The sequence below is a fragment of the Emys orbicularis genome, chromosome 4, assembly GCF_028017835.1.
Source record: "Emys orbicularis isolate rEmyOrb1 chromosome 4, rEmyOrb1.hap1, whole genome shotgun sequence".
Lineage (NCBI taxonomy): Eukaryota > Metazoa > Chordata > Testudines > Emydidae > Emys > Emys orbicularis.
The window spans coordinates 37,438,439-37,462,124 of record NC_088686.1 but is presented as its reverse complement, the minus strand read 5'-3'; the positions used below and the strand labels follow the sequence as shown (position 1 = coordinate 37,462,124).

The following is a 23,686-nucleotide window of genomic DNA, read 5'->3' as shown; positions in this document are numbered from 1 at the left end:
GTGACTTGGCCAAGCCATTTAAGAACTCCCCCACCCCCAAGTTGGCTGGCAGCCTGCAAGGGGCACCAGGGAGGAGAAAAGCACTATGGTACAGCACCCAGCCACTTGAAGGCACTAAAGAGGTGAGTGCCTCTTTAAGAGATTAAACTCTTTCACCATAGAAGTGACTGCTCCAGGTCCACTTTGAGGTACACTGGTGAGGCAGTATGGGGGAAGCTTGAATTGCCATTGAATTGTTGAATCTTTTATTTGGATAGACAACGGAATATTTATTTTCTAGAGCTGTTGACCTGACATATTTCACCAGCATTGAAATTCTCTTTGCAAAATGAATATCACCTGCTGTTGCCTTGAATCACGAAAATCCACAGAATGGTCTTGGAAAGATCATGGGATTGTCTATTGAGGTCTCATGTTGCAAAGTAAGGAGGAGGGAGCATTAAGACATAGTGAACTGGTCATAAACTAGCCAGGATAATGTCTTAATTTGCTAAAATTACATTTCCATGACCCAAAGCAATTCAAAAAAATATTTTGTTTTTTTCCTGGAGGTTGCAGAAGGGGAAGGAGAAACAATTCAGACAAAGATAGTTCTAAACGTTACACCCATACAAGCAGTACAGTACTGTGTGCACCTGTGTGTGTGCATATGCATTATTCTGTGGTGGCCCTTGCTCGCCGTAAAAATATTTTCATAAGCAAATATACTCTGCAACAGATTCTGGGACAATCTGTCAGGAAAACAGAGTGTCTAGTCTGACAGTGTAAAGTCTTAGTGGGACACCCAGAAAGGGGGACGATATTTGTTGTTGGTTTTTTTTGCAATTTCATACGCTTGTTTTTGTCCAGTTTGATCAATGCTGGTCTTGTTTCTTATGGATCCCTTTGTTTGCTCACTCTTCCAAAGTCACAGCCACCAGTCATTGGCTATGTGGCAGGCAGCCACAATCTAGTGAGGTGGAAAAGCACTAGGACCTGATAAGCAGCACTGGATTTAAAACTGATGCATGTTACTATTGATACAGAAAGTAATCTGCAGAAAACAGGAGGCAGGAGGTGTGATGGTTCTGCTGCCCCAATTAGAAGATAAACTATAAGTGAAAAAAATTGACTTTCAGTCTAAATCTCTGTATCATGCTCCACTGTGAATTTATTAACCTTTTCCTCTTCCATGTATGGCCCATGCTATACAACTCACATTCCAGTACAGGGCACCAGTGGCATCAGGATTCAAAGGTAGGCACTCACACACATCACATGGAGTTTTAATGCACAACAGCACTCTAGTCTGCTACACACCATGTCACCATACACTACAAGTTCCATAGGGCTCTGTCAAACAGCAGTAGGTCAAAGTTCACTACAGAACTTTGGTAGCAGGACCAATATAGCCATTTAGTATACAGCAGGATAGAGCACTGTAGATTTAGACCCTGGCTTGCTGCACAGTGCACACTAAATTGCTGTGTAAACAAGCCTATAGAATAAGCCCAGCAGCCTTATGATGAGAACACTGAGGGTCACTTAAATATGCCCTCAATCAGTGAGCTAGGGAAATAGGCTACAGCTCCACTAAGACAAAATGTTTTCTCTTAGTACCTTGTGATTCTGGAAATCAATCCCACTTTGTCTGCCAGAGATGACAGATCGCGCCTTTTGGGGATAGCTCAAGGGTTTATTTGTGGTATGTGGTTTCTGTGTTAGTTGCATGCCGGAGGAAGGAGGGGCTCTGATTTATTTGTAACTATTGGTTTGTTAGCTTTTTAAAAAAAAATGCCCTCTGAGCACTATGAAGACAAACAATTTTAATGTGATGATGATGATAGAATTTTCTTTTGCACTATTTAGTCTTCTAGAACAAGTTTTGTGCAAGAAAATTCTTACTTCCAGCCGCTTGTGCCTTTCAACTGCTCAAAAACTGCTGTCCTTTTTCTATCTACATAGCTGGAATATAAAATAGGAGGCAGTGAACCTGTGCTACCAATCATCTGCTAACTGGGGTCCCTTGTCCCAATGGCTTGTGAGAGCTCAGTCCCAATACAACTTCCTCTGTATTAACTGTATTGGATTATGATGCCTAGTGGCAGCAAGAGTGTTTTTATGGCTAAGGAATAGGACTAGGATGTGGGAGATGTGTGGCTGAGTCACAGCACTGATATAGGCTTTCTGCAAGACACAATTACTATTTGCCCGAGTTTCTAAATCTGTGAAATTTGGGATAGTGACCCTGACAGAGAGGTTGTGAGGTTTGAATTATTCCTTTGAGACAGTTCTGTTTGTGTGGAAATATTCATTATTATGGTTATGGTCAGAAAATGTGAAATAAAGAAAGGAATTTGGTGCTTAATTCTTTAATGTATTTTATTTTACTGAAGAATAAATGTGTTGAGCTAAGGGACTGCAATAAAACAACTGGTGGGTAAAGGCGATCCACAAAATGTATAGAGTTACAAGCAAGAAGAATACAAGCCTTTTCCTTTGTATCATGTCAGTAAGCCTCAAATCTAACCCAAGGGGAACAGTCACACCTACGGCATAAGAAAAGCAATCAGTTTCCATGAGATATAATTGGCCCTGTGTACCTCTCTTGTATCAATTTATTTGCCTGGTAGGGTATGGTGAATGGGGACTTCTTATCCCTTGGGGGCTGAATGAACTAAATCCACTATAGAGTATTTCTTTCATTAGGACTTCTTACTCCAGAAGCTTGAAAAGCAAGCACCTTAATTTAATAGATCAATAAGTTCCCATAAATGTATCTTTAATATGAGCTACCAACAATGTTTTTTTTTTTTTTTTTTTTTTTTAAACAGAGCTAAAGGAAATTGGAATTGATAGGCTGTGTGTTTAGAACTCTTAGCAGAAGCTATTTGTGGCAGTTGTTAAAAGAAAAAAAAAGCGGAAACATTATTTTTTCAGTGTACATTTAGAGCAAAATGTTCAGCCGTGTTCTGTTTTTGAAGGCCCACTCTTGAATTTGCAATTCATTGCCCCTGCAATAGTGAGCATACCTCTCATTTGTACTTGCAGAAACCACATTGGCTGTGGCAAAGCAGTAGACCAGCACCTCAACAGTATGTGCAAGTGGTTATTTCTGTACACATAACTGGAGCACACTGCTTTTAAGGGCACAATCACTTGTTCATGTCAAAGTGAGTGTTCTAAGATGAAGACCAACTATAAATGTTGTTTTGCTCTGTGTGTGTGTGTGTGTGTGTGTGTGTGTGTGCGCGCGTCTGGGACAATAAAATGACAGTCTTTGAAACAGAGGCATGGGCCTACAACAAAATTACATACAGGTCTGTTGCATCTTACACGCATTTAACATGCGCAATTTCATCTTTACGTGGTCGGGGGGGAAAAAAAAGCTGGCGATTCCACCAGTGTGAGACGCGAATCTGCTGTTCCCACTAAAATATTTTGGGGGGGGGGATGGACTTGACAGCAACAGCATGTCTTTAGGCCTGTGATAAGGTTCTCCCCTATAATAACCCTGGGGGGTTGGCAAAAAAAAACAACGAAAAACAGTTTAAATAGTGCGTATGCCCCGGAGTGAGTGTGAGATGGGAGAAGCGAATCTGCTGTTCCCACTACAGTACTGCTGTTCCCACTACAGTACTCAGTCCCCCTGTGCCTCTCATACTGTGCGCATCTCACCACACTGAGTGAGATTCTACTGTGCCTGTACTGTTTAAAGATACAGTATGTATATTTTGTATAACATGGCCCCTAAACGCAAGCCACCTACTTCATCTGGTGCACAACCGAAGAAACAGCGATGTGTTCCAACGCTGGAGGAAAAACTGGCTGTGTTGGACTTATTGAGAAATGGTATGTCCATCGCCAACGTGGCGCGTAAACACGGCCGCAACGAATCTAGCATCCGTGCCATCAAGATTCGAGAGAGAGAAATTCGTCAAGCCGTGGCATCAAGTGCTCCAGTAACTGCTAAGGTGACGAGCCAAGTGCGTGATAAGACTTTAGTGAAGACTGAAGAGGCATTAAACTTATGGCTGGAAGACATGAACCGTATATGTGTGCCTATCAATGTCAACATGTTACGAGAAAAGGCTCTTAGCATCTATGCGCTGTTCAAACCTCCCGCTGAAGAGGGACAGCCTTCTGATAAGAAGGAATTCAAAGCCAGCCAAGGTTGGCTTAACAGTTTTAGGAACCGCTTCAACCTCAGAAACGTGCAGACTACTGGTGAAGCTGCATCTGCCAATGAGGAGGCAGCAAAAGCCTACCCCGAACAATTAAAGAAAATCATAGAGGAAATGGGCTATCTTCCAGAACAAGTTTTTAATGCTGACGAGACTGGGCTCTTCTGGAAAAAAATGCCCACCCGCACTTACATTTCGAAATCAGAAAGACAAGCCCCTTGCTTCAAAGCAGCTAAAGACCATGTGACTGTGTTGCTTTGTGGCAATGTGGCTGGGCATTTAATAAAGCCGGGCTTGCTCTACAGGGCTGCAAATCCCCGTGCCCTAAAAGGCAAGAACAAAAATCTCCTGCCTGTGTTTTGGCAATCAAATAAAAAGACTTGGGTGACGGCAGCATTATTTCTGGATTGGTTCCACAAGTGTTTCATTCTGGAGGTCAAGCAGTACCTTGAAGAGAAAGGACTTGACTTTAAAGTGTTGCTGATTGTAGACAATGCTCCTGGCCACCCTGCGGCACTCCGGTTTGCGCATAACGATGTTGAAGTCGTCTTTCTCCCCCCCAATGCCACCTCCATCCTCCAACCTCTCGACCAAGGCGTCATTAGCTGTTTCAAGGCCACGTACACGAGGCTTACGTTCTCATGGATCCTTACCGCTATGGATGCTGATCCCAATGTTAATGTGATGGAGTGTTGGAAGTCCTTCAACATTGCAGATTGCATCACTTATCTTAAACAGGCAATGGATGCAATCAAGCCTGAAACAGTCAATGCATGTTGGCGAAACCTATGGGAAGACTGTGTGAATGATTTTAAGGGTTTCCCGACCATTGACAAAGAAGTGAAACTCATTGTTCAGGTGGCCAGGCAAGTGGGTGGTGATGGCTTCATCAACATCCTCAAGGAAGAAAATGAGGAATTAATTGAGGGCCATAGAGAAACATTGACTAACGAAGAGTTAGAGGAACTGATAAAATTGTCTACAGAAGACTAAGATGATGACGAACAGGAAGAGCCCGCAACTTGGAATCTTCATAAATTTTCTGAAGTGTTCCAAGCAGCGAAACACTTGAATGATTTAATGTCTGAATATGCTCCTTTTATGGAACGAAGCCTTAAAATCACACGTAGTATTACGGATGATTTGAGACCGTACCAAGAAATGTTTGAGGAGCTCAAGAGACAACAGCGACAGTTGCCAGTCACCATGTTTTTAAAGAAAAAACAGCCAGCAGCAGCAGAGCCTACACAATCAACTTCTCGAGCTGAACCAGAGCCAACCATTTCGCCTACGACTCGCTCTCCGTCACCCAAGCCTGGCCCATCGTCTCCTGGATCGACATCAAGCCCTGACGACTCAATGATAGTGTTGTCAGGGGAAGAGGAAGACTTCATAATTGTTGGAGTGTGTACAGTACAAGACTAGCAAGAATATCCAGGATGACTGGTGACTGTTCAGGTTTACAGTACTGTACTGTACTGTTTCCATTTTTTTCTTTCATTCTTCTGTCTCTTATGTTATTAAAAATACTGTAATTATATGTAGTCTTTATTATATTCTGTACTGTACATTGCTGTATACAATACATAGTACTGTACAGGGTTGTATACTTTTTGGGTGATTTAAGAGATTTTCAAGGGTCGTTTTGACTATGCGCGATTTTCGCTTTACGCGCTCACTGCGGAACATAACCCAGCATAAGATGCGACAGACCTGTATCCCGAAACACAGATATTGTGGAAGAATTTGAATCCAAGATCCTAATTTTGGCGCTCAGTCCAAGCTGTAGAAAATAAAATTATCTGAAATAAGGCAAGCTTTTTTTAATTGTACCTCAGTGAAAAATGAGTCAAGTCAGAAGGGAAGGCTGTGCACTTTACCTGATTTGAAGTGTCTCTGCAATTATTTTTCTGTTTCTGCCTCTCTGTAAAAAAGTAGCTATCATAGAATCGTAGGACCGGAAGGGACCTCGATCATCTAGTCCAGTCCCCTGCACCCATGGCATGACTAAGTATTAACATAGCAACTGACTCATCATCCTTTGTTACTTAAGGAAGCATTCACAACCACACTGAGGCACAATCTGCAACATTAAGGGCTTAGCTATATAGTGACTTATTTCGTGGCATACTAGCACACTACATTGACAACTGGTTTGCCAATCACTAAGGCTTACTCTAAAAAGAACATAAGAATGGCCATACTGGGTCAGACCAAAGGTCCATCCAGCCCAGTATCCTGTCTGCCGACAGTGGCCAATGCCAGGTGCCCCAGAGGGAGTGAACCTGCCATCCATCTCCACCCTCTGACAAACAGAGGCTAGGGACACCATTCCTTACCCATCCTGGCTAATAGCCATTAATGGACTTAACCTCCATGAATTTATCTAGTTCTCTTTTAAACCCTGTTATAGTCCTAGCCTTCACAACCTCCTCATGCAAGGAGTTCCACAGGTTGACTGTGTGCTGTGTGAGGAAGAACTTCCTTTTATTTGTTTTAAACCTGCTGCCCATTAATTTGGTGGCTCCTAGTTCTTATATTATGGGAACAAGTAAATAACTTTTCCTTATTCACTTTCTCCACATCACTCATGATTTTATATACCTCTATCATACCCCCCCTTAGTCTCCTCTTTTCCAAGCTGAAAAGTCCTAGCATCTTTAATCTCTTGTCATATGGGACCCGTTCCAAACCACTAATCATTTTAGTTGCCCTTCTTTGAACCTGAACCTGTTCTAATGCCAGTATATCTCTTTTGAGATGAAGAGACCACATCTGTATGCAGTATTCAAGATGTGGGCATACCATGGATTTATATAAGGGCAATAAGATATTCTGTCTTATTCTCTATCCCTTTTTTCATGATTCCTAACATCCTGTTTGCTTTTTTGATTGCCGCTGCACACTGCATGGATGTCTTCAGAGAACTATCCACGATTACTCCAAGATCTCCTTCCTGATTAGTTGTAGCTAAATTAGCCCCCATCATGTTGTATGTATAGTTGGGGTTATTTTTTCCAATGTGCCTTACTTTACATTTATCCACATTAAATTTCATTTGCCATTTTGTTGCCCAATCACTTAGTTTTCTGAGATCTTTTTGAAGTTCTTCACAGTCTGCTTTGGTCTTAACAATCTTGAGCAGTTTAGTATCGTCTGCAAACTTTGCCACCTCACTGTTTACCCCTTTCTCCAGATCATTTATGAGTAAGTTGAATAGGATTGGTCCTAGGACTGACCTTTGGGGAACACCACTAGTTACCCCTCTCCATTTTGAAAATTTACCATTTATTCCTACCCTTTGTTCCCTGTCTTTTAACCAGATCTCAATCCATGAAAGGAACTTCCCTCTTATCCCATGACAACTTAATTTACGTAACAGCCTTTGGTGAGGGACCTTGTCAAAGGCTTTCTGGAAATCTAAGTACACTATGTCCACTGGATCCCTCCTTGTCCACATGTTTGACCCCTTCAAAGAAATCTAATAGATTAGTAAGACATGATTTCCCTTTACAGAAATCATGTTGACTTTTGCCCAACAATTTATCTTCTATGTGTCTGACAATTTTATTCTTTACTATTATTTCAACTAATTTCCCGGTACTGACGTTAGACTTATTGGTCTGTAATTGCCGGGATCACCTCTAGACCCCTTTTTAAATATTGCAGTTACATTAGCTATCTTCCAGTCACTGGGTACAGAAGCTGATTTAAAGGACAGGTTACAAACCATAGTTAATAGTTCTGCAATTTCACATTTGAGTTCTTTCAGAACTCTTGGGTAAATGCCATCTAGTCCCGGGGACTTGTTACTGTTAAGTTTATCAATTAATTCCAAAACCTCCTCTAATGATACTTCAATATATGACAATTCCTCAGATTCGTTACTAACAAAGGATGGCTCAGGTTTGGGAATCTTTCTAACATCCTCAGCCGTGAAGACTGAAGCAAATGACTTTATCATTTTTAAGTGCTCCTTTTTAATCTCGATCGTCCAGGGGCCCCACTGGTTGTTTAACAGGCTTCCTGCTTCTGATGTACTTAAAAAAAACATTTTGTTATTACCTTTTGAGTTCTGGGCTAGCTGTTCTTCAAACTCCTTTTTGGCTTTTCTTATTACATTTTTACACTTAATTTGGCAGTGTTTATGCTCCTTTCTATCTACCTCACTAGGATTTTACTTCCAGTTTTTAAAAGATGCCTTTTTATCTCTCACTGCTTCTTTTACATGGTTGTTAAGCCATGGTGGCTCTTTTTTAGTTCTTTTACTGTGTTTTTTAATTTGGGGTATACATTTAAGTTGGGCCTCTATTATGGTGTCTTTGAAAAGTGTCCATGCAGCTTGCAGGGATTTCATTCTAGTCATTGTACCTTTTAATTTCTGTTTAACTAACCTCCTAATTTTTGCATGGTTCCCCTTTCTGAAATTAAATGCCACAGTGTTGGGCTGTTGAGGTGTTCTTCCCACCACAGGGATGTTAAATGTTATTATATTATGGTCACTATTTCCAAGCGGTCCTGTTATAGTTACCTCTTGGACCAGATCCTGCACTCCACTCAGGACTAAATTGAGAATTGCCTCTCCCTTTGTGGGTTCCTTGCAGGAACTCAAGCAAGTAACCCTGCTTAGTTCAATGGGACTAATGGAGCTACCTGCCAAGTGCTATTCAGCATGAGTAGGGAGTGCAGAACCTGACCATTTATGGGGACTTGTCTCCTTTGCTTGGAGCTTAAGGGGCCAACTCGCACAGTATGCTGCTTTCTTCTAGTTTTAAAGGGACCCTATTGGGGACTTTAACAAAGCAATAATAATTTAAATCAGATGTGGTTGGCTCCTACATTTTAGGGAAAATTTTACATGAAAATGAATATTTAAAGTCATACAAGTAATGGATCCATGCCATAAGATGGCACAGCTAAATATTCAGTTGTGCATTTGTTTGTGTCTGGCTTATGTGAGGGATGAGTTTTGTCCCCTTTGTGTTTTTGCCTTTTTCTCATCCTTTTTGTTAAAAGTAACTGAAAAGGATAAATTGTTAAACTTGGAGAGAATGGTGCTAGGTTTCACAGATTTTTAAGGACTGAAAGAACCACTGTGATCATCAAGTCTGACCTCCTCCTGCAGCACACGGGGCATAGGACTTCCTGTATTAATACCTGCCTCAAGTCTATTCTTGAATGAGAGCATATCTTTTAGAAAGAAAACACGCAATATTGATTTAAAAAATTTCAGTGACAGAGAATCTACAACAACCCATGGTAAGTTGTCCCAGTATTCAATTAGCTCACTGTTAAAATTTTGCATCTTTCTAGTCAGAATTTGTCAAACTTCAAATTTTAGCCATTGGCTCTTGTTATAGCTATGTGTGCTAGATTGAATAGCCCTCTATTATCAAATTTCTGTGTAAGTACTTATAGATTGTGATCAAGTCACCCCTTAACCTTCTCCTTGATCAGATGAATAGATTGAGCTCCTTGAGTCTTTCACTATAAAGATGTTTTCCCAACCTTTAATCATTCCTCTGGCTCTTCTCTGAATGATGAGAGTGGCTGTTATAGTGAAAGAGTAACACTTGCAAAAGCATGTCCATGATTTAGAAGCCTAAATCCAAAATTTTACACAATCTATTTGTGTATGCCAGTGATTCTCAAACTTTTGTACTGGTGTCCCCTTTCACATAGCAAGTTTCTGGGTGTGACCACCCGTTATCAATTAAAAACACTTTATAACACCATTATAAATACTGGAGGCAAAGTGGGGTTTGGGGAGGAAGCTGACAGCTCGCGACCCCTCACGTAATAACCTCACAACCCCCTGAGGGGTCCTGACTTCCAATTTGAGAACCCTCACTGCATACTGTTTAGATTGTCTGTCCCTTTTAGAGCCTGGCCCTTTGTGACCATCGTGTGTGCCTACTTGTGGCTCTATGATAGACCAGGCAATACTTTCTGGGCAGCCATGAACTAAGCAAGAAGTTTCTCCTTCCTTGTTTTTCCTGAGTAAGCATGTTCCTTTTGCTACCTATGCCCTGGATCTACTGTGTCTCTTTCCCTGCTGACAGAACAGCCTTGAAGATGAGGTGGATGTCCCTATGAAGCAGAAATGACTAGTAATCTAGTAATATTACCTGATATTAAACTGGGTCCATGTGTGGGATAGAATACAAAGTTGAGTTATGGGACATAACTGTCTCTGAGATTGCTGTGTTTCACATTTTTGCTTTATGACAACACTAAAAACCCACCTCACAATCCCACTGCTCTTATTTTTATTTATTTTAAAATGTAACCTATATTTTCTTAACAATCTGCTGCAGTCTTTTATACGATGCAAACTGTTTGGCTGAAGCACAGTAACATTTTCTTATATGTTACCTGCAATTAAAGCAAACATCTGTGTTTTAATAGGAACCTATATCACAGACCATAATTGGCATCCTGCCCCAACCCTGACTAATACCTGATCCCTCTCTTGCACCTGGACAATTGTACAATGTTTTACATAAGAAAATTCCTTCCTGATCCCTAATTATGATCATTTTACACCCTGAAGCATGAGATTTGATTGCCTCTTGTTATAGTCTTTGCTTAAATATCCACAAATATTATAATATGATCCAGTTCCTTTTAAAATCTACCCTTGATGACTTCCTGTTGCAGTGAATGACAAAGATTGATTCTATGTTGCACAAAAAACCTCTTTGTCTAAGTGTACTGCCCTTTAATTTAGTCCATTTAGATGACTTGATGACTTGACTTCCACTCCCATTGACGTTAATGACAAAACACAAGTTGACCTCAGAAATACAAGGCAGGATCTGATATTTTGAAACAGAGGAACAGATTTATCATTGGTGTAAGCCTGTTGGAAATAACAGAGTTACACTTGGGATAAATTTGGTTGGTTTGGTGGAAGATTATTCAACATAGATGGTAATTGGGGGATGTATTTTCATTAAACCTTCCACAGTCCTAAGTATTATAATAAAATATAGTTTTAAATATCTTATGAATAAATATTTGAAAGTTGGGTGATTAAAAGAGCCACAAGCTACTTCTGGAAAACTTGGTAACACATTATGTTTAGAAACAATTCAATTTCTATATTATTGTCTGTATACAAGCCCCCTGGAAGTTTCTTATGGCTATGGCATTCTTCTTAATTTCTTTGTCTAGCAACACATAGCAACACTACATAAATGTTTAGACAGCTGCCACATTTGACCCTTGAGGTGGCTGCATTTCAGTGGTGGGTGAAATTATTCCTATACATATCTTTTCAATCAGTTAGTATGGTTTATAAAATGTTTTGGAATGATAGGGAACTAAACATGTCTTGGATTCTTCTCACTATCTCTGTTATGTACCTCTTTTCAATCTGAGTTATTAAACTTATTAGTGACTTTGAAGACACGTCTATAATCAACAAACAGAATTAATTTGTAACACTTGCTATTTTAAGTTATCTGTATTACAGGAGCAGTTTCTTCCAGAAACAGCTGTTCTTAAGGTGGCTACTCTCTCTCTCTCTCTCTCTCCCTCAACCTCAGAGGTCAACCTCTGACCTAGGGGACATGGGAGATTGACAGGAAACTAACTCCACTGTCATCTTAAAGGTACAATGTTCATCTTCATAATACTTATGCTTCCTAGCACTCAGTCTTCAAGTTCACATTGTTTTTTTTAAGTTACACAAGATTCAGTTTTCATCTAGACCCCATCACAGTGTAGTGCTGCAGCAAAGTGGCAGAAATTGCACATGGAATTAAAAACATATAGCTCATCCTTTCAGGACAGCTGTTCTACTGTTCCAGTGGGAAATCTCAGAGGTATTCAGTTTTATGGACCATATAGCCTTTTAGGTATTGTAGTCAAAAGAGATCTTAAAGTATACTGGAAGGTTACTAAAGAAAAAGAGAATGTGCAGTGAGGATAAAGTGTTGAAATCATAACCTATCTGAACATGCACAAAAAATGTATATGGAAGGCTAGGTCAAAGTGGCCCAAAGCTACATCTTATCTGTTTTTTTAAACAGTGTGACCTCTTGATAACCACCTTTCTCTTGGTTTGTGGTATGATACTGTATATTTACATAGCGGATCATTAACAGTGCAACTGCAATGTAATTGAATGCAGGATTCAATAACAACACTGAAGTTAAAATACCATATAAATATAAAATTCCATCTCAATCTTGCTCAACCTAATTGAGGGCATCCCCCCCTCTTCTTTTTCAAAGCAGTCTAATATTTCACTTAGTGTGGAGGGAGGGAGAGAGGGGTTTCTGGGCAGGTTTATTTTGATAACATTCCTGTCCATTTGGAAGAGGATAGCCTTACATGTAGCTCTATCTCCGTGATAAAGGAGGGCTCAAACAAAAAGTGGCCAATCCCAATGATAACCAGCATTCCAGACTCCAATCTAAAGGGAAGGAGCAGATTTTGTTTTTGGTTTGCTTTCTTTTATTTAATTTTACAGGGGAGCATGGTTAGGACAGTGAGGGCCAATTAGCTAACCGATCTAAAGGAGAATTGAGCCCCTCATTTAAAAAAAAAAATCACATCGGCAATGGCACAAGTTTCAAGTTATGATCACCCCAATTAGTGTTTGTCAAGGCCAGGGGAAATTTAGGCCTTTTTAACTGCCAGCCTATGTGTTTGAGAAATATAAGCAACAGGGAGGAGATTTGAGGAACATGGCATATTTGAGTCTGGGTTGTTCCTACTTTTTATTTCATATAGTCTTTCCGATTTAGGGATGCAGTTTGTCTAGTGGTTAGAACAGCAAACATTCTTGCCTTCCCTTCCCAACTCTGCCACTGACTTGTGTGACCTTGGGCAAGTCACCTAACCTTTCCATGGCTCAACTTTATTTATCTAAAAAATGAGGATTAAAAACACTTCCCTGGCTCCCAAGTTGTTGTGTGGCTTACCTAATTAATGCTTCTTGAGTGCTCTGAGATCTGTGGATGAAAGACCACATGTAAGTGTTATGTATTCTTACGATGGTTATCAAACTTCCATCTGGGTAAAACTGAAGGGTACCCACACCATTGTGGTGTGAAATAGTTGGCAAGATGGCTGGAAATGCTCTGCCTGGATAAGAGAAAGGAAGGTCAGTTGTCTGTATTGAGATGGAAAGCTGGCCATATAAAGTGAAAATGGTAGTTAAATAGTGGGCTTGTTTTAGAAATCCCAGGAGGGTTGTAAGTTCCTTGGTGACTGGACGTGAGGGATACAAGAATACTTTCACAACTAAACCCCCAGTGGAAATCCAGCCCAGAATGTTAGTGACTCAGGATTTTTTAGTTCTGGTGGTGGTGTTTTTTCATGGAGGAGAGAGGCTCAGTCCTGCAAGACACTGAGTTCACTCAACCTCCACTGAAGCCAACAGGAGTTGAAGGTCCTCAATACATCATAGGAGGTGTGAGGTAGTGGTCACAGTCCAGTCTCTATTGAACAGCTTTTCACTTCACAGAAATACCATTACAACTAGCAGTTGCCAGCAGAGAGGCAAATGGCTGAATGGATCATAAAGACTCAATTCCCCTCTCCTCTGTAGAGTTTGTCCCTAAGTTTCAGGGTTGAGGTATATTGGAAGAACAGTGAAGGAAGTGTGTGCTGCTGCTATCTGAACTGACCCTGTTCTGAGGATAAAAAACTTCGCTCCTTAGTGCTGTCACTCGAACAAACTTTCATGAGCGCTAAATTAATCACACATTTTTCCCCTTTAAAGTATGCCAGTTCTTCCAGGTGTCATAGTAATAATTTTATATGGACAGTAAAGCAATGCACTTTCTTTGTGCCATATCATTAAAGATTGAACCATACTGGGTTTCTTATTTTGAACAAATCACATTATCCAAATAAAACAGTCAGCAAAATAAACTCTGTGTACCAGCAGATGGACTGTAACATTAGCCTGAAAGGTTTTCTTTGCACCTTTTCTGTACTTTAAATCCAGTAACACTCCGCAATGAAAGACTCAGCCATAATTTCACAGAAGTATGAAAAATTACTTTCCCTTGTATAAGAGCTTACTTTTACTGTCTTTGGCAGCTTCGCTTTGGTTGGACCCCTATGGCTACAACTTTCACTTTCAGCTTTTGTTCACTAATGTTGAACTGAAATTATTTCTGTCAGCTTATCAAGAAGCAGTTGTTTTTCTTTATGCTTTTTTAAAAAATGCCTCTGCAGTACTATTTTATTCTGCACTATTTTCTAAAGTCATGTTTCAGTATAACCATTTAAGTGGGCATTTAAAAACAACCTGAAAGTGATAGTAATTATTATGGACCAAATTCTGTTCCCCTTACTTGTGCTGAATGGCACTTTATTCTACAAGGAGTGTAGTGAGCAGTGAGCTAAAATTCCAGGGACTTCAATGGGACTACTTGTGAAGTCAGATGCTACTTATTGTAAGTAACAAGAACAGACTCTGGCCAAATATACTTATTGTTTTTTTCATATTCTTCTATAGCAGTGCATGGTGGTATATAGGTGAAAGTAAAGATGCCATCCAACCATAATAAGTGAATAGCTTTAGTTTGAAGGCATCCTAGACATAAAGACTTAATGCACTTGACTCTCAAGTCCTTAGATCCAAGTTCAAATATTCTTTTAGGGCAGGGGCACTGACATCATCCTTGTACACATTCATGCACTCTGGAAAGCCACCGCATAAGACAGAGTACAGTATGTTTAAGTGCTAGCAAGAGGTGTAGGTCTAGACTAGGAGGATAAGATGGAATGAGAGAGGGTATTGCAGGTTGGTAGGCATGGTCTTTCTTAGGGCTGGTCCACACTAACCCCCCAGTTCGAACTAAGATACGCAACTTCAGCTACGTGAATAACGTAGCTGAAGTCGAAGTATCTTAGTTCGAACTACAAGGTACTTACCGCGGGTCCACACATGGCAGGCAGGCTCCCCCGTCGACTCCGCGTACTCCTCTCGTGGAGCAGGAGTACCGGTGTCAATGGCAAGCACTTCCGGGATCGATTTATCGCGTCTAGACAAGACGCGATAAATCGATCCCAGAAGATCGATTGCTTACCGCCGAACCCGGAGGTAAGTATAGACGTACCCTTAGTTTTAGAGGAATACAAGAATTGTCTAATGGAGTGCCATTTCAATTATACTTTTCCACTCCATTTCCATGTGGGTCCTACCATTTGCCTCCTTTCCATCTTCTTCCTATTTAGAAAAGAAAAATTTCACTTGAAGACACTCCTCCCAGACTCATAGTTTAGGACCCAAGTGGAGTGGGTGGGCAAAGGTGTGTCAGGTGGGACCACATTATTTACACATCCCTAAGACCAACTCTAGATGGATCTCAAGCCTGGAATAGCCGAAGGGTTGCAGGTCACAGCTGCACTACCAGAACTGTAAAAACAAGCTGATGCTGTACACAGTCGATAACTGTGTAATGGGCATAGCTGCTCTATACTAAAGTAGTGCTAAAATTAATCCATTGTCATCTGTCTTTTTCTCACCTTTTTGATTAGACATTACAAGTGCATCATGGGAAACAAGATCACAAAGAATTTTGGCACTAAATTTTGAGATCACTCTATACAAAAACTACATATAGAATGATTATTAATAGTCAGTGAAACTCAGATGTTCCTCTTTGCACAAGCTGACACAAATATTTTATCTAGCTATGATCTAGATGAGTTCAACACCCGTCAAGCTTTTATTTGAGATAGAAGTATGAATAAAGCTAATGCCTCAGAGCAAAACTCAGTCAACATTCACATGGAAACAGCCATACCAGATCAGATCAGTGGTCCAGCTAGTCTAGTATCCTGTCTCCAACAGGGACTATGAATTAGTTATGTTTTTAATGAAAAACCGTAGGTCAGATCAGGTTCACTATAATCTTTGTAGTTAATTAAGTATCATGGAGAGCAGAGCTAAACTGATACAAACTTTCTTTAAAAGATGCAATTCCAGATATACATTAGTCCTATGCAGTTTGCATTGTGGTTTCCCTAACATGATTATTAGTACTAAGTAAAAATTACTTCAAAAACTGGATTACAGATCATCCACTGTATCCCTTTATGAACAAGCAGTGAGCTAAAATTTTGGTAATCAGGACAAGTCTGAGACTGTCCTGGTACCAGTAGTTCAGCCTGGTTCTGTAACACACACTTGTAGCATGACTTAAAAAAATCTGTCATATTGGATACTAACTTTGCTTCTAAAAGCAAGACTGTGGGTATGCCTTTAGTGCTGGTGGCTACCCTGAGGGCAGTGTTTGTTGTCTGAATGATGTACATGATGGAAACAAAGTGTGATTCCTGATTTCACCATGTGCTCTGGTTCTCTATCAGAAGATGAAAGAATGTGTAACAAGTCCATCCTTTCTTAACTGGTGGGACTGTGTAGAAACTACTTTCTCATTCAAGGATATAGGCAATTAGACAAATCAATTGGTATCAGCTCTAAAGAGAGATGATGACTGAGTCATGATTCTATATGTGTTATCTTCAAGGTGAGTGAACATACAGAGCATTTCACCCAGTTGTGCCCTTTTGAATATATTATAACATACTGACTAAAGTGGTTGTGTACCACACTGCCTTGCTGCCCACCTGTGTGTCTAAGGTTCTATACTGATAATGCCTAGGAGTGATTCTCTCTCAGCTCAACTGGTGTCAAGTCTGTGTTGCTAGAACAGAAGTTTTTGTTCTGTGGTATTTTCCACTGTGAAGTTCTAAATGAGTAATTGTGTGCAATAGAGCTGGTAAGAAAATGCCTATAGACTTTAGAAAGAAAACTGTGATGAAAAATGAAAACAGATTATTGAAAATTGTTTGTGAAAAAATGTTTTCCATTTTCTGAACAGCTCTACAAATGATTGGAACTTCTTTATTGAAGTGAAATTTCACTGAAAAAGGAAAACAAATTGGAAGGCATTTCCCAACTTTTGAGTGCTTGACTTTGCAACCTAAATACACTCACAGAACTATATTACAAGTATAACATCTCACTCTATATTTATATTTATATACATAAAGAGTTAAATGCATGCAGTATACTTTGCACTATATATATTTCTGTTTTATTGACTGAGTGTAAACTTCTCAATGCACAGATATTGTGCCAAAGTGGATTGGTACCACTCTTTCTCAGGGAACTGCTTCAGAAACAGCTGTCTAGTCCCTTGTCAGTAGCAACCATTAACCTCTCAATGTGTACACACACACACACACACACACACACACATACACAAATATATATGAGAGAGAGCTATTATGCTATCAGTGGGTGTTTCTACACTGCACATCTGTTTCTTATTCAATAGTTTACTTCTACTTTATATACTAAGCCCCAGTCCCCACCTGAATCAGATACCTATGTGCAGAATTATCACCGGGAAATGATAGAAAGGTAACTATTCTCATTCTATATTACTATTGCTCAATTTAATTTTTAGAGGCACTCTTAGATATCTTTATAATTATTATTCATTTCTATTCATGCCTATAGTGTGAAATTCACACACGGCTCTAGATTTCAGATACTTCAAAGTTTGGAGAAAACCAGGTGTAGGGTTTTGGTTTACTCATTGAAAAGATAGGGTCTATTTGCAAATTCTGATCTCTATCTAGGTCTGGATGTTATTTGAAACCAGCTTTTTGGTAGGAGTCCATATATTCTTTCACTCTTATAAAGTTCAGGTAACAGAAGCTTGCTAGTATGTTAGAATATGTAATTGAGAAAACAAAAGGAATACTTTCAAAGTTGGGACTTAATAGTGTTTAGTACATTACCAGAGATGTCCAGAAGTAAACAAAAAACCTACATGGTATAGGTCAATACATTCGGCTGGCAGATGGCCATTTTTATGGTTGATTTCCAGTTAGCTACATTATATTGAGGTTGCAGTCAAATGTTAAACTCTTATTGGTTTTCTATTTTTTACATGGTAATTGGACCTTCACTGAAAATTTTATTGTTTTTACATTCACTTCCTACAAGCATTAGCTCAGGAAGTGATAAAGCTGACACAATTACCTGATAGCCTTCCAGTGACTAATGCCACTGGTTTCCTGTTTGGCTATAAACAATAGACTAGGAAATAAGCCTCGTGACCAGAAAATCTAATTATTTTTATAGCTTTTCCTCAAAGCTGACTGGCCTAAAACAATAGGTTCAATAAAACACTTTTCAGCTCACAAATGCAATAGCCCTAATGAGTGATGGGAGAGCATATAAAGGTCTGGAGGAACACCCAAAAGGCAGATGCCTAACCACATCTTACCTGAACCTACTAGACCAGACGCAGGTCTCCGTAAGTATGTCTCCACTGCATCTGGGAAACAGTCTCCCAGCCTAGGTCTGCAGACTCATGGTAGCAGGGCTTGCACTACTGTGCTGAAAACAGCTGTGTAGACCTTACAGCTCAGGCTGAAGTTCAAGTTCTGAATTCCTCTCCTCCTCCCAAGGATTCAGAACCCAAGTTCCAGACTGAGCATCTATAACAGGGATCGGCAACCTTTGACACGCGGCCCATCAGGGAAAGCCACTGGCAGGCCAGGACGGTTTGTTTACCTGCAGCATCCGCAGGTTCGGCCGATCGCAGCTCCCACTGGCCGCGGTTCGCCATTCTAGGCCAATGGGGACTGCAGGAAGCGGTGCAGGCCGAGGGATGTGCTGGTCACCACTTCCCACAGCTCCCATTAGCCTGGAACAGCGAACCGCGGCCAGTGGGAGCTGCGATCAGCCGAACCTGCGGACACTGCGGGTAAACAAACCCTCCCAGCCCACCAGCGGATTTCCCTGATGGGCCGCATGCCAAAGGTTGCCAATCCCTGATCTATAATGTGCAACAGGGAAAAATCAAGGGCCGTTTAAAAAAACTTATACTCATTATGTTTACAAAACTGGACTGGAAGTCTTGAGAAAACAAGCAGCCTTTGTATTGTTTGTTGTTAGAGATATCTAATGCTTCCTCCTACAATCTACCTGGGGTGAAATCCTGCCCTATTGAAGTCAATGGAAAAATTCCCATTGACTGCACTGTCTTAACATATTTCAACATCTCTACTTTAGTCACTTGTAGTCCTGACAAGTGAGGAAAAAATGGGGCTGTGGAGAAGTTAACCCAATGTTTCTGAAGATTACACAAAAATCAATTTTGGGGATGTATGAATGTTATACCTGAACTAGTCATCATTAAGACTCCTTAAGATGTATTTTGCAAAAGCTCAAATGCAATGGGGATAAATGACCTGTAGATAGATAATGGTCATGGAAATAGAATAGATTTTTAAAGACATCTGAAAGTAGTTGTGTTTTGGGTGTCATACACTATAGGAGCCTCCAGTTTTCTAATACTGTTGCTGCCACATCATCTGGCTTTTCTTTCCTTTTATTTTATGTTTTGTTTACTTTTACATTTCTGTGCAGCTGCCTCAGTACATTGGCAGAGGGGAGGTAGAGGCCCTTTATAAATAGGGCCAAATCCTCATTATCTGCACCCACTGAAGTCAATGACTAATATCCTATTGACTTCAGCGGGAACCGAATTGGAAATACGGTGGTTTCATTCAGTGGACCTACTCTTGTGAAAAAGGTGACCAGCATTTGTCCCATAAAGTCTGTACAGTTCTTTGGGATCCCATAGAATTTAAATGTAAGTTATCATCCAAATGGCCTAGAAGAAAAGAATACAAGTAAATACTGGAAGAAAGAAATGAAAAGCAAAGATGAATCGGGACTGAAAGCCTTGAGTGTTCTAACCTCACAGTGCCCCCTGTTTCCCCAGCTGTAAAATGGGGGTAATAACTGCTGCACAGCAGTTTTTGGGGCTTAGATTCATGTTTGTAAAGTGCTTTGACATGTTTAAATGAAAGAGGCTGCATAATTGCAAAGTATTATCTGTGCAGCTAGATTGTCTGCACATCAATGACCATAGATGAACTATTTGTGTAAACAGAAAAAAAGTTTCTTTTTTTCCCCTTTCTCTTTTTTAATGCTGCCCCCCCTCAGTTTGTAATTTTCAGATTGTTGTTGCGGGCAGTTTCACAGCTGTATTGGAATTCAAGGCGATCTACTGGAGGAATAGGGTGCAGAAACCAACATGTAAAAATCCCCTGTCCTTCCTTAAAGAAAACCAACACAATTGTTTTTGTTTTCTATGTTTTTCTGCCCCTAAAGTTGGCCACAAGGTAAAACTGTGATCTGAGATCTTTCTCCCTTGCGCCCTGCAGCTGACAGCATTGTATAACCCTCAGTAATATAACAAATGGGCCACAGGCAGGAGCGATAATGAAGAAGTGAGGTTTCCAGCCAAATTTAGACACACACATTTTTTCTCACAGAACTTGGCCCCTTGGAGCAAGATTTTGTTTTTCTCCGGTAAGGAGCACTCCATCTGTCCATTTATTTATATTGTTAATGTTTGGAGCTTAGTCTATATCTGAGATTGGTGTGTTATGTATAAAACACTGTTTGCCTTGAAGCTGTAATATATATGGGTATGTGTGTATATTATATACACACATACCCATATATATATTACAGCCTCAAGTCAAGCCGTCTTGTAAAGGAAAGAACCAAATGTATGTCATTAATAGTTAAACAATTGAAGGGGTGAATGAAATTGTTCTGTTTTTCCTCATGCACTACATCTATAACATGGTGGAATTTCTTGCCCATTTGGGTTATATATTAATACTTAGTGTATAAGTGCCTACAATGTGCTTGGCAAGTTCTAAAATATATCCAGTCCTTGTCCTAGAGAATGTACATTCTAACATAATGAACTGGAGAAGACTGGTGCATAAAGAGGGATTTGCACTAAACATTTCAAATGTTCAATTTTGATCACTGATTGTTGTCACTCTAAAAGTAAGCCTTTGGGAGGTACTTGAATTGGGAAAAAGTATAGTGACTTGCGGTGGGGAGAATGTATCATGCTTCGTGGCCAGGGCAGGAAAAGGCATAACAGGAGGTGGGATTATTATTAGTTTTATTCATATTACTGTACCAGCTACAGGCCCCAAGTGAAATTGGGGGCCCATTGTGCTAGGCACCATACACACACTTTAAAAGACAATCTTGCCCCTAAGAGCTTACTCTTTAAATAAATAAGTAAATCTAAACAGAAAAGGTTGAGAGGAAACAGAGATCAAGTAACTTGTCCAGGGTCAAATAGCAGGACAGCAACAGAGCAAGGACTAAAACTCAGGGCTTCTTAGACCAAGGATCTATCCACTAGACCAGTTGCAGACATGTGGAGTAGCATGGAAGAAACAATGGAGATGCACAAAGGAGACGAAAGGAATGAAGTGGTGTGATCACAATAAGAAACACAAACAGATTTTGGCTGGGCACAATTGTGCAGAACTTTGAAGACAAGAATGAGAAGCTAGCTTGATGCAGAAGTCAGTGAAGGGATTTGTAGAGGATCAGGACAAAGCTATGGGTGAGGAGGATGATCTTCATTGCCACCTTCTTGATGAGCTGGAGGGGAAAGTAGGGAATTGGGGATTATAAGATTGCAGAGGTGAGATGTATTTCCTGCATCTGCTCAGGCCTAGAAATAAAAAAATGGCAAAAAAAATTTTTTATAAATCTTACCTTAGCTTGTTTGAACTTGAGAAAATGTTTAAATCAAGTCTAGACAAAGGCTTAAATTGGATGTTATTTATTTCAAGCTATCCCACTCATTCCTAATACTGTTTTGAAACAAAAACAATGAGAAACCCTCCTGCGCTATAATTCCCAGGACTGGGCCAAACAAGGTTAAAGTGTCTGTGAGCAAGAACAAAGCATTTAACTGTTAAGCATTGCTGTCAGCACACTATATTAATTAAGGGTCCAGGCTCTGTTGCACTTGTTTATTTCATATTTTATATTTATCTTAGCCTGAATTTGAAGTGCCTTCTGATAGCTCTTATCCTGTGAAACATTTGTACAGTATTGTTCCAAATCAACTACTACAATATCTGCAAAGTTTTGAGACAATTGAGGTCATAAGAGGTGCAAAGATTCCTTATCTACATGAGACAGGGCTGAATTTTCCCCTGGTGACAGCCTCACTGACTTCAGTTACAACCTTTTTTCAGTGGAGAAACAACAAAAACCTGATTTTAAGTCATTTGGGATTTGGGCCCTAAGTGCTTGAGTCACTTTGAGAAATTGAACTTAGGGTCCTAAATCACATAGGCACTTTTCAAAATGTTGCCCTGGGTGAATGAGTTTTCTCCAGATAATAAAAATAACTGCACAAAGCAATAAAGATACAGATAATATATGCAGAAACGAAGCAGATATGTGATTTAAAAACAAAAACAAAAAACAACCTCCTCACAGGTTCCGCAGACTTGTGAATAAAACCAGCGGCAACGTTACAGATCCTTCGTGCCACAAGAAGCAATTAAAAGAGCTCAGAATCACTTACCAAGAGGAAAATGAATAATAAGTTTCAGGGACACATATCCACATGACTTAATATGGTTCACATCCCAGAGTCAAGAATGAGCCTGTGTCAAGTAATTCAGATACAATAGTTATAGATTAAATTAGATAAATTAAAAATCTAGACCTGTTTGAACACCTCCAAATATGCAAACCCAGATTTGAATGTTGCATTTTTGAATCACCTCTAGGAAATATAGATACATAATCCATATAAATATGCTATAGTTTCCAGAAATAAGTGAACATTTCGCTATAACATGAATATTATCATGAATTCGGCATATCCAATTACATCAAGAGTTTGCTTCCAACGATATTTCAGGGAGGAAATGCGCATAAGACTGAATTCAGAACAAAAACAAATGAAGGAACATTTAAAAAATTAGTAAGACAGCAATTCACAGAATATGATTAACAGGAGGAAATTATTAAACCATGAATTTCTAATACACATGAATGAGGAACTCTAAGTGTTTTCTTTTTCTGGCATGAACTACAAAAGTTTGAGATGCATAAAACCGCATTGACGTGATTAGGAAGTGTCTCAGTTGTGCCTGCCAGATAATTATTTGGAATAAAAAATTCCCAGAAGCTAAACATGGGCCAAACCAAAACCCTAGATCCAAACATCCATGAATAATAGTATGAAATCTGAACTCGAGATCTAGATAGTCTGCTTTGAAATTTGTGGCTTCAGTCCATTTAAACAATGAAAAGCATCTTCTCTGTCAAAAATATATTGGCCTTTGCTCAGCCCTTATGAGACCTGAGAGTGTAGAAATTTGCATATAGATGAAATGATGTTGCTTTGGAACAATTCAGAAGAGGAATTTGGTATCTCAGGAACCTCCCTAAAAACTCCACTCTGAGAAGTATAACTTCTCACACATCTAATCCTCATTCTCAAATGATTCCACTGCTTTCCTATTCATTTCAAGATATTTTCAAAGTTGCCCATTGTCGATCTGATCCGAAGCACAAAAGTCAATGGAAAAACTTATATTTATTTCAATGAGCTTTAGATCAAGCCCTTTGTTTTTATACCTCTTGATGAATTTGCCCTATCCAACCTCATGGAACTTAT

The 23,686-nt window shown here is 39.8% G+C and overlaps 1 protein-coding gene across 1 annotated transcript; it reads left to right on the top strand.

The window, feature by feature from the left end:
• Positions 1-3,722: 3,722 nt before the first annotated feature.
• Positions 3,723-5,588, top strand: LOC135877727 (tigger transposable element-derived protein 1-like). Its single transcript, XM_065403282.1, has 3 exons — positions 3,723-3,931; positions 4,187-4,938; positions 5,224-5,588. The coding sequence occupies exons 1-3, from the start codon at positions 3,723-3,725 to the stop codon at positions 5,586-5,588; spliced, it is 1,326 nt and encodes a 441-aa protein (XP_065259354.1).
• Positions 5,589-23,686: the final 18,098 nt, after the last annotated feature.

Excerpts from the sequence above, each read along its gene's own strand:
- LOC135877727 (XM_065403282.1), top strand. The coding sequence starts at position 3,723 with ATGGCCCCTAAACGCAAGCCACCTACTTCATCTGGTGCACAACCGAAG. Across the intron at positions 3,932-4,186 it reads ATTCGTCAAGCCGTGGCATC|CAGAAACGTGCAGACTACTG; the intron begins AAGTGCTCCAGT and ends CCGCTTCAACCT. Across the intron at positions 4,939-5,223 it reads GCCTGAAACAGTCAATGCAT|CGAAACACTTGAATGATTTA; the intron begins GTTGGCGAAACC and ends TGTTCCAAGCAG.